The 11,569-nt window shown below is 39.3% G+C and overlaps 2 protein-coding genes across 2 annotated transcripts in view; one reads left to right on the top strand and one right to left on the bottom strand.

The window, feature by feature from the left end:
* EMILIN2 (elastin microfibril interfacer 2) overlaps positions 1 to 4,663 on the top strand; it is a 34,372-nt gene extending 29,709 nt beyond the window's left edge. The window contains exons 7-8 of the mRNA XM_015420219.1: positions 1,908 to 2,036; positions 4,316 to 4,663. Of these exons, the coding sequence (XP_015275705.1) occupies positions 1,908 to 2,036; positions 4,316 to 4,653 (467 nt within the window). The 3' untranslated portion in view covers positions 4,654 to 4,663. The remainder of the gene's footprint in view (positions 1 to 1,907; positions 2,037 to 4,315) is intronic.
* A 1,222-nt stretch (positions 4,664 to 5,885) lies between these two features.
* Positions 5,886 to 11,569, bottom strand: part of LPIN2 (lipin 2) — a 34,577-nt gene continuing 28,893 nt past the window's right edge. The window contains exons 17-19 of the mRNA XM_015420220.1: positions 10,313 to 10,427; positions 9,497 to 9,600; positions 5,886 to 9,150 (exon numbers count right to left, since the gene is read on the bottom strand). Coding sequence (XP_015275706.1) covers positions 9,006 to 9,150; positions 9,497 to 9,600; positions 10,313 to 10,427 — 364 coding nt within the window. The 3' untranslated portion in view covers positions 5,886 to 9,005. The remainder of the gene's footprint in view (positions 9,151 to 9,496; positions 9,601 to 10,312; positions 10,428 to 11,569) is intronic.

Genomic DNA, 11,569 nt, shown 5'->3' with positions numbered 1-11,569 from the left:
CAAACTTGGGTCTCCCAGATCCTAATCTGAAACTCTATCCACTACACAACACTGGTTTTTGTGTAGTGGCTGTTGCTGAAGAGTAGCAAGCAGCTGGGCCTGTCAGTGGTTGCTTCCCAGTCTGGCCTGATGAGGCCTTCCTCAGATGTCAAAACAGTATTGGAAAAGGCCCTGCCCCCTCCCCCTGCCTTTGACTGACACAAACCAAGGTGTAGAGGATGGCAATATTGTTGCGGTTGCCTAGCAACCCTCACAATGACCATTGGTGAGGGCATCCTTTTTTAAAAGTACAGGTACAACTTTTTAAAAAAAAACCCAGTGTTGTTGTTTTTTTAAAGAATTCAGATTTTTCTGCAACCTTGGGGCTTTTTCAAGTTTGTTGAAAAATCTGCCTTGTCTGTTCTCTGGATTTACATATCCACAGGTGGAGGGCACATTGAAAAATAGATTCAGCACTACTGCTGAATGGATTCTGATTTTCCAGATCCCTGACTGTCATCTCCCCAGTTCTAGAATTCTGTGGATCATTCCTGTCAAGGAGTCCAGGCCTGAACCCGGAGCTAGTGCACACAAGAAAACAATCCTTGTAAAAACGTATTACGTTTATTTGAATACTTTTCAGAAATAGTTTTTTCTCTAGGCAACACACTACTCTAAAATCATAAAGCAAAAGAAAACAAGAAAAACTAGCTTAACTATCTAACATATTTGAAACCTGCATTAGATGGCACAATCTTGAAGTCCTAAAAGTCAAAGGCCGTAGCTTAAGAGTCTTCTACGTTGCTTTCCATTGCGATATAAGTGTGTTTCTGCCATTTACCTCCGAATTAAAGCTCTCTTCTTGACTCTGCTGACCGAGCCACATTATTCATGCTTGTATAATCGCCAGACTGCATTACCGTAATAAACCATAGTCCATCAGAATCCAAGCTAGTTTCCTTCTATAGGCTCATTAGCTCAATTATAGTTTCTTGGCCAACCAGCATTAGGTGATGATGAACCCTCTAGAAAGTTACCTCACCACTCCTGATTCCCCCCTCCCATCCTGTGGGCTGCAGGTTCTCATGAAGAGCTAATTATCACATTCCTAATTCTGGCCTTGAAGATGATAAGGGCCATGTAGGCAGAGAGGCCCAGTTAGCAACACCTGCAAGATGGAATAAGCCCAGTATTATTCACATTGACCCTTGGGAAGGAATCAGGGGTGCTTTGCTTCACAACCCTGTGCTCAGCTCAGGCTTCCCAAGTACTTACCGTGATTCGGCGGGGGACAAACGGGGTGGGGAGATGGCAGGAGCACACTGGCCCTGCCTCTGCTTGAGCACTGTCTCATGAGTACAGCACTAGGGTGTAGAGGTGTGTATGCTCACTCCCCATGACTGGCAATATTCAGAAAGCAGCATCTCTGTTCACAGGGAGAGTGTATGCATAAACACCTCCTCCACAAATGTGCATTGTCTAGAAAATCTAGTGATTGTGTGGAAGGATCATCTTATGGAGGGGCTGTATTGTTGTTGGGCTTGAAGGTTTTGAATTTGGGGGAGCAGAATTTTGTTATGTGGTATTGTTATTTTAGTGCCGGATCTTTTTATTGTGTTGTATCATTGCTATATTTTTAGTGCTTTTAGAAGGAGCTATATGTGTAGCAGAAATGGGGTGGTTTTCCCCCCCTTCATATAAGAAAGTCTTTACATTTCACTGTTAAACTGGGAAACATTTTCTCCATTCTGACTATAGGTATTAGGTAAACTTAGGGATAATGCATGGTTGATTCTCACTCATCCCGTAATAAGACCACTTGGAAATATGTGTTCTCTGCAAAAACACCAATTTGAAAGACTAAAAATTATTTTCCAAATACCAGATAAAGCAACCCTAATATTTTCATGATTATTTTTATATTCCAGGAGCACCTATTACTTCACCGGTATCATTCTCTGCTGGTCTCACTCAGAAGCCTTCCCATAATGATGTGGGTGTAGTGCATTTTAATAAAGTGCTTGTAAATGATGGTAACAACTATAACCCCACGACAGGTAGGAAAAAGTTTTATAAGGGATAGAAGCCATGGGATCCTCAGTACATTGCAGTCATTGTTTTCAGTGATGTCAGTTTGTGCCAACCTTACTTGACTATATTCACACAACTAGCTTAGCTTTTAGCAACTTGGTAAGGACAGCACAAGATAATGGAAAACTGTCACTTGTACAGGTAGAAAGAGACACATGCAGCGAATATTAAGGTGATCTCATTTCCTCAAATATGCATAGCCTTAACTTTGATTTTGGAAAGACAGTATATATTTGGTTACAGAATCCTTCTGCAAAAGGAAGAGAGGGAGGGAGATTTCTGTGGGTGCGTAAGGTTTCTGCCATTTACCTCCGAATTAAAGCTCCCTTCTTGACTCTGCTGACCAAGCCACATTATTCATGCTTGTATAATCTCCAGACTGCATTACCGTAATAAACCGGGCCAACCAGTTCCTCTGGAGGGCCAACATCTGGGCATAGGCACTGAGGCCTTCTCCTGATGCTTCCTCCTGCCTCTGGGATTCAGAGGACTGGTGCCTCTGAATCTGTCATTGATAGACTTATTCTCCATGTTTATTCCTGTGGCAGCAAATTCCACATTTTAATCACTCTCTGTGTAAAGTAGTATTTCCTTTTGTCTGTCCTGAAACTACTGCCCATTCGTTTCATTGGATGCACTCAAGTGCTAGTATTTTGGGAGAGGGAGAAAAAAATTCTGTCAACTCTGTCCACCCTGTGCATAATTTTATAAACCTCTGTCATGTCTCCCTCCCCCGGGGAGATGGCAGGAGCACACTGGCCCTGCTTCTGCTTGAGCACTGTCTCATGAGTTACAGCACTAGGGTGTAGAGAGGTATGTATGCTCACTCCCCATGACTATTTCCTCATAGGGAAAGTGCTCCAATCCCCTAATCACATCTTGGTATCCCCTCCTCTGTACTTCTTCCAGCTCTGCAATGTCCTTTTTGAAATATGGTGACCAGAACTGCACAGAGTATTCCAAATGAGGCCACACCATAGATCTCTGCAGGGGCATTGTAATATTGGTCATTTTATTCTCAGTCCCTTACATAGAGTTTACCTTTTTCACCACCGCAGCACACAGGGTTGATACTTTCATTGAGCACTACAACCCCAAGATTTCCCCCCCCCCTCTGTCTCAGCAAGTTCAGACCCAATGCAGCTATATTTGAAGCTGGGATTTTTTTTTTATCCCAGTGTGGATCACCTTACACTTACCAGCATTGAACATCATTTGCCACGATGTTGCCGACTCACCCAGTTTGCGGAGGTCCTTTTGGAGCTCTTCAGCCAGCCTTGACTTTCACCATCCTGAAGCCACAGCTCGGACTTACCCCTGGCGCAGCCTTTGTGGGCTTTGGGGATGGGGGGGGCAGAGCAGTAGAGGACCATGTGGTCTCCAGCAGTCTGAATGCAGGGTATGAGGAGGGCCAAGTATGGGGTGGTCTCGAGGGCCAGGACCTCCCACCCTGCTCTTACAGGAATTGGTGCTGCCACCAGGGCCTCACCCCAGTTGTTTTGCAGCAGCATCTGCAAAGCTGGCCACTAAACTATTCGCCCCTTCTTCCAGATAACTGATGAATAAATTAAATAGTACCAGCCCCAGTACCAGTCCTTATGGGACCCCAGTTACTTCCCTCCATTGTGAGAACTGTCCATTGATTCCTACTCTTTGCTTCCTGTTGTGTAACAAGTTTTTAATCCATAAGAAAACCCATCCTCTTATTCCATGACTGCTAAGTTTACTCAGGAGTCTTTGGTGAGGTATCTTGTCAAAAGCCTTTTGAAAGCCCAGGTATATAATGTCTACCAGGTCACTGTCGTCTACACATGCTTGCTTCTGTTTGGACAGTTGTCCTGTGGTTAGCAGTATTAACAGTCTATTATTTTAGTCAGAACCTAGCATCAGCTCTGGTTTGTAGATCAGAGCATCCCACAAATTTTTAGCTTTGTTTATCCAGCGTGCATTTTTTTTTCCTGTTCAATAGGTCTACACATTTTACATATTTGCAAGTTAACACCCACTGAATATAAGGTCTAGCATACATTGAGCTGTTCTGTTCACACAATACTGCTCTGCTTTGACTTTTTCAGGCTGTCTTGATATAGACCCCAAGTATAGCTTAAAATCAGAAAACTTCATACTAGCCATATGAACATTTTCCAATTATGTGACCTTTCTTTCTTCTGTTACTCCATTTGCATTGATGTGTGTGAGTAGAAATGGTAATAGCGTCAACTATATATTTCTGGCCTTTTTGCAGGGATCTTCACAGCTCCATATGAAGGTCGTTATCTTATCACTGCTGTCCTAGGTCCCGAAAGGGATGAATACATTGAAGCTGTGCTGTCCGTTTCCAACGCAAGTGTCGCTCAGCTCCACACAGCTGGTTATAAGAGAGAGCTGCTTGAATATCATAAACCAAGACCAGGAAAACGAACTTGTGGTGGAATTGGGGCTTTCCATCTTGTTCTTCACCTCAAAGCTAGAGCTGAAGTAAGCATTGTTGTTACTGGGGGAAAGTTGGCCTATACAGACTCTGATGAAATGTATTCCACTTTCAGTGGAGTTTTTCTGTACCCTTCTGTTTCTCATGGGTAAGGTATGTAAGAAGGAGATAAGGTAGCTATCTGAAAGATAGCAATAAAATGGTAACCTATTTTATTTCTCTCTCCTTTTCTGCCTTCAATACTTTTGTTGTGTTCCTAGATAATTATATCTTTTGTGTAACATGCAAAAGGTAACATGCATCTCTGAAAATGCACAGCAAACAGTCCTAGGAGTCCAACTGGCTATGACTCCTTAGCAGATTTATCACACGTTGTCAGATATAATTTACCTTCAGGTGTTTCCGAAAAGATGTGATCCAGACCCACACTCCATCTCTTGTTGTGAAGCACATGTGTTGATTTGTAACTGTTTTAATGTAATAGTCCCACTAATTTCATTATGACAAACCAGCATGTGTTGAATAATCTGTAAACCTTTATGATTTATTCTAGTCCCCTATGCAATTCAGATTTAAGCAAAACATGGTTTATCAGTGTGCAGCCATTACCTTTAACTAAACTACTTCTTCCTGTATTGTCCACGGTACCATATTCATGGGCATAATTAAGCTCTAGCCTGATGAATACTGAAACTAGTTCTTAAGACAATGAATTAGTTCAGTTAGCACAAAACAATAACTGTAAGAATGAACCCTGATCCACTTTTGATTACTTAACTGTGGTCCACTTTTGATTACTTTTGATTACTTAACTGTGGTGTCAGATATCTATTGCTAGTTCAGTGTTAACAATTGATCCAGTTCTGTAATGGACATTTTCAGTCCATTAGTGTCGGTTTCTCCGTGATCACTCTTTTTATTGATGTCTTTATCTTTCCCTTACTACAAATCGTTTTCATTTCATAGAGCTGCTTCACAGGAAAAAATCATACTCAGCTTGACTGCACTGATTCCAGCCTCAAGAACGACCTTCTTACCTCTTTGCTGTTTTCACATAGTGTTAGTCATAGTGTTGGTTCAAAACTTGCTACAGATGGGTTTCAGTTCCCTCCCCTATATTCACTTGCCTCGGTGATTCAAAACTTGTAGTTCTCCCATCAACTAGAATGCAGCTGTCCATTTAACTAAAAGATCTTTCAGATAAATCAGTGCTGGTCCAAGATCATCATCCTGCATCCAGTGCAAGACTAGGTCTTCTAATTCATTAGGGTACAGGAGTGTCCACTCGGGTCTTATTTTGAGCTCTGTAGGCAGAAACTACAAGACCACAGGCAGTAACATTCTTAGGTAAGGTTTTATTGTTGGTTTAATTAAACACATAAGTGACTTATTTTCCTAACAGATCAGTTTTTACAAAAAACACTGTACTGGAATGTTCACTTAATAATTGAGCAAAAGTAGATCAAAGCAAAAATATTCATAACACAATTATCAGTAATTAAACAGAATATACTGAAGAGTTCTGTCCTTCCTTTGCATTCAAAACCAACCAAAATGCAGATTTTTCTGTCAGCATTAAAAAACGGTCTAAGTTTTGCTGATTAACAAAAGCAATTTGCTTGGCCAAAAGGCAAGCCCCTAAGTTATTCATTCTAGTACATTTCTCCTCTTAGTTATTTTGCATTAATTGCCTTCAGGAACTCTATATTAGCTGTGGGGTTTTTTTAACTTCAATCTCCAGCTTACATTCCATGTTCATACTTGCAAAAATGGAATCAATTTAGAGTTCCCCAGTTGAAGAATCATGTTGAAGTAGAGGGCACAATTCTTGAAACAGTATTTTTATTTATTTTACAGAGTAATATTTTAAAGCATCATGTCTGCTCTTAAGTATTAAGAAAAACACTGTTGTACTTAAAAATTTATTGGTTCCTCCCCAATACTAGTTTTGAACACGTCAAAGAAATAAGAAATCCAGACCTTTATACTGTAATACAAATAACTGATTGTTTTCTTGCATAATGGGCAGCGTTTACCTTGTTCATTCCTATACAATGCTGCAAGGATTTAGGCTATGATTTCCCAGCCCCTTACTTGAAAACTGTCACATTAACTTTGAATAACAATTTCAAGTAGTAATTTTTGCAGCACAAGCTGCCCAATACATTTCCAAAGTAAAAGGAAATGCATTTTTGAAACAGCCTTAAAATGGCTGTTTTCCCCCCACTAACATAAATGTTCAGCTCTTTCATGGAAAGAATTAGCTAACTTGTGCAGATCTGAAATAGACACAGTAGGAGTGTTGTTTCCCAATACCAATTTTGAATAGTCTATTTCCACTACAACAAAGAAACATACTAAGGAGGAGTTCTAAACAAAGATTTTGTGAATACTGGGGCACACTCTACCAGTAGACAGCTCTAGAGTCACTGAGGTAAAATCCAAACTTAGTATTTAAAGTTCCACATAATGCTATCCAAATCTAACCTTTGACATTATAAATAATAGCATATTATTTTTAAGAAGTGCATATCTATTTCAAATTAATGTTTGGATCAAGATGACTCAAGAGCACTCTTCAGCATTAAACATACAAACAAAATTTTCCCAGGCTATAAGTATAAAAGAGAATTTTTCTTCCAGAAGCTTTGTGGAAATTATTATGGTCAAAAACACCTCATGGATCTCTCCACTGAAATCACTTTTTCACATTTTCAGAGTTTTATGTAAACTAAGACAACAGGAAAGTGAACAAGTTCCAGCTACTGAAATGGATTGCATCTAGTACAGTAGACTTTGTTTTAATGGCACTGTGCAATTTGTACTTTCTTTGGACTGAAAAAATGTACTTTGTCAAATTAATTCTACCTTTGGGAGGGGGGAGAATCATAGTTGCCATAATGAATCACACAGCCTGACCATTGTAAAGTTAGGAATTTCAAGGCCTAGAGGATGCTGTGCTCACACCTAGTGATCCCAGTTAATTCTTCTTGGGTACGTTTTCTGAACAAGTTCACTGAAGAATAAGCCACAGTTCTCTCCTGGCTTTATGAGAGAGCCCAAGGAGCCTGGCAATGTTTCTACTAAGAAAAACAAGAGCTGCACCTAGCGCTTCAGCACTGTTATGGGAGCTGACTCAACAGAACACCAGCCTCAGGAATTACTGGAGCTGCAAGTTAAACCTAGTTGTTCATACATGACAAAAAAGGCAGTTTTCATATATTTGTATGGATCTTCTGGGTGACCCGGAAAAGCACCAGTCATAGCCAAGTGGTGCCAGCATGTCACTTCTGCCCCTCCTAGACCCTAGCTAACTTCAAGTTAGTGATCTTTTTAAAAACTTAAATTTTCTGATTAGTTTGATTTTGCTTGTGATGTACTACAACAACCTGGCAAGGGGAGAGGTTAAACTTGCCAAATCTGTTGTGCTGTTTACAGGCAACTATCAACTAACATCTGTTTGCAAAAGTGAGAGAATGTAAAACAACTGGCTACTTAAATCAGGACTTCAGTTGCTTTTGCACATACTATGCTACTAATATATAAAGCATCTGATCAGAACTGACATTTATAGTTGAAACTTATAATTTCCCACTTGGGTCCCATGCCACTTTTGTCAGACTGAAGAACCCCGATACACGGAGTTCTGGAAAGGCTTAAGAGTAGTCCCAGTTTTAAAGACTAATCTTATACATTACCTTTTTGTTACAAAACAAGAGTTTTATCCCTGAATGTTTTCTGAATATTTTGCTTACTGACCTATGTAGTGTGCACAGACTAAAGAGGTGCTAACTGTTTCAGCAAAGGTTTTCTTACCTTGCTGTGGATTTCCAATTTTATATAGCAGCTAGAGAAGCTATATATATATATATGACATATGTCACAAGTAACAAAAGGCATATTTGATAGCCCAATCACTGTGTGGTTTAATAAAATGTTACAAGGCAAAGTAATTATGAGAATGTGCTAATACAGTACCATCTCCACTTCAACCATCACTACTCTCTGATGCAGCAAAATGACTATCAAGCATTAATTACTTAGTAAATTCTTAAGACATTAAGGAATTTAACCACAAGAATCTCAGATACAACATCTGAAACAGCCTAAGTAATTGAGTACTGGATATGATTCCTATTTTGGGCCTAATAGTGTCTATATCAGTTCTACATACTTTATTTTGTTGCTTAAGATGATATAATAAGGAGACTAGTACACAATTCACCACATGCATCCAGTATGGTTTGTATATATGAAATTGTAAAGCTGCTCCTAAATTCCCACCCTTTTACTGTTTTCTAATCTCTCAATGGTCTGGTATTTAAAAGAATAGTTAGCATTCCAGTGCCTTATTGAATAAGGATACCTGAAGAACAAAGAGATTAGCCTTCCATTACACTGGCTTGTACCAAACCTATGACATTTTCTGTATTTAATAAGACATGTGGTACCAAAGGATAAGGTGGCCTCTCTCCAGAAAGAGGTGGTGTGTGAGCACTGCTGTTCAAACTAAATCTTCTACGTTCACCTCTGGAAGTGGTTCTCTCCAAAAGCAGAAGGAGCTGAATTCTGGGCACACAAAGGCAGAACTCTGTTCCTTATTAAGAAGTGGAAATACATGTTCTACGAGTTCACTGAGTCTGTAATACCTGCATTCAAGAAGAAATAAGAAAAATAGTTATTCATAATCTTGTTTCAATGTAGTTAAGACGCAATGCTACAATAAGTGCCTCACAGCCATAAGGCCCAATCCTATGACTTCTTGCTCAAAAGAGAGCTCCCCTCCATACTCCAAAGTTTGTGTGATTATACAGGATCGTAACACAGGAATACAGTACATGAACACACAGTTTTTCTGTTTAATCAATGTAATAGTTTAAATTTTAAATAAATGAGGCTAGCAAATGGAAAATGTACTTTCCTGAAATTGCATTACTGCCCAATCAATTAAGTGATGCAAGAACTTTCAGATTATTTTAAAAATCCTATACTTACGAAGATTTGTTTCCTTTCGTTTGTTCCTGGATTAGTTCACCCTTTGGGTTGACTGTGAATATTCGACAGTCAGGAACTCCCACTTGCATGTAGGCATATACATCCTATAGATTACAAGAAAAACAGAACATCTTTGCATTTTGTTTTAAAGGCTCCATTGACAATTTTATGATTTGACTAATTTGACAAATAGACAGGTTCTATGTCCACAGGCTCGTGAATAAATTTTTTCACATTCCCCAGCATCTTCTGAAGGACATTGTTTTGGATGATGCTATACCAGCACCTTTCTCTTGTTTTATTGTTTGCAAGATCTCTAAAGGCTGGACAGACTAACAGTAGGGCAGGCCAGAAATCTCTGAAGTTTCTAGAGATAAAATGGAATGGAAATTAAGCTTAATTTGCAATTGGGGCCTCAAGTTCCCCAGCTGGGGAAAAAGACCTTTAGAAAGATGAAGAGCGAAGTAAAAGTAGAGGAGAGAATTATGGGGTTAAGAAATGTCAACATTTTGGATTAAGAGCTCAAGTCAGGAAAAAAAATATCAGTAGTTTCACATGCTTGGTTACAACCAGTTCCTTTAGGGAAGTCATGAAGTCTGTTGTGGAATAAGTGATTTAACTACTTCAAAGTTAGGTAAAATTAACATATAAGAGAAGTTATGGATACACTGATAAGGCTAGGCTTGAAGAGTGGTAAGTATTTAATTTACACTTTTTTATCAAACCAATTACTAAATTACAAAAACTCCATGCCCACCGTCTGTAATGTGAAAACACAAATATTTTGACTCATTGTTAGGATGATGGCAGACTTACATTAGGCCTGTTTCCAAAAGCAGCATAGAAAGGTTGTTCACATGGACCAAACAAGTTCTTGATATCATTTAAACACTCAATTTTGAACTTCTCTGGCTTCTTTTCGATCACTTCCCTGAGGGGGGGAAGAAAACCATGAACTATAACCAGTCCCACAGCATCTAATCCACCGTACATGTGGCCTAAAATGGTATTGGGGTAACACTTGAAAACAACTACTGCTTCTCTGAACTGAAACACTATTGGTGTTTGCTTTTCAATGAAGTAAGGATTGGTTCACTTATACAGTCCTAGTACTTACTGTATTCCTGCTATACTTCCTCCTGGGCATGGGAAAACATCAGCATACATTAAAAGCTGCAAACAGTAGCATCTTTTCTTCAGAATGCTTGAAGTTTTTCAAAGATGTTTTCCTTGTAAGTGTGTAACTGCTAAAAGTCCCAGTACAATGTGTCATAAAGTATTCATCCAAGTCCCTAGATTATTTATAGGCATGCCTTTCTCCCAGGCATCCCAGGATCCAACTTCAGTTTGAGAACTTGGATATTCAGGTGTTACAACCTGTTGTATCCCATCCTACTCCATTAGGCCACATTGAGTGACCAACATGAACACCTTAAAGCTACGTATATTGGAGCCAGCTTGGCTCTTAACAGTTGAAGCCACCAGAGGCTCAAAACAAGTTTAGATCTGCCCTACTGGTGTATTTTACTTTCTCCAACATTATATTAATCTAGTACAGCGTCCCATTTCATGCAGTGGCCAACCAGAAGCCAAGGCCTTCCCCAATGTTGCCCCCAGGCTCTGGGATTCAAAGTTTAGTATGTCTCAAGGTGGAGGTTCCCCTCAGTCACCATGGCTAGCAGCCATTGATAATAAGGACAAAAAAGGGAAAAGGGAAAAAAACTGAACCTAAAACCTAGAATTCAGAACCTTAAAAGGTTAGTCAAGAATAGAAGAGGGCCAACTCTAAAAATCTAATTATGAAACATACAAAAATATACATGTATTTATTAAACACAAATTAAAATTAAACACAAATTAAAATAACAGATAAGGCCCCATTCATACCACATATACAAATATAAAAATTCAAAGGCTGATGAAATAGACCTAACGCAGCCCTGCACAGGCCCTGTTTAATAAATACATGTATATTTTTGTATGTTTCATAATTAGATTTTTAGAGTTGGCCCTCTTCTATTCTTGACTAAGCTTTTAAGGTTCTGAATTCTAGGTTTTAGGTTCAGTTTTTTT

Source organism: Gekko japonicus, unplaced genomic scaffold (genome assembly GCF_001447785.1).
Source record: "Gekko japonicus isolate JY-2015 unplaced genomic scaffold, Gekko_japonicus_V1.1 scaffold209, whole genome shotgun sequence".
NCBI classification, from domain to species: domain Eukaryota; kingdom Metazoa; phylum Chordata; class Lepidosauria; order Squamata; family Gekkonidae; genus Gekko; species Gekko japonicus.
The sequence above is the reverse complement of the archived record's forward strand: the minus strand, read 5'-3'. Positions and strand labels throughout refer to the sequence as shown.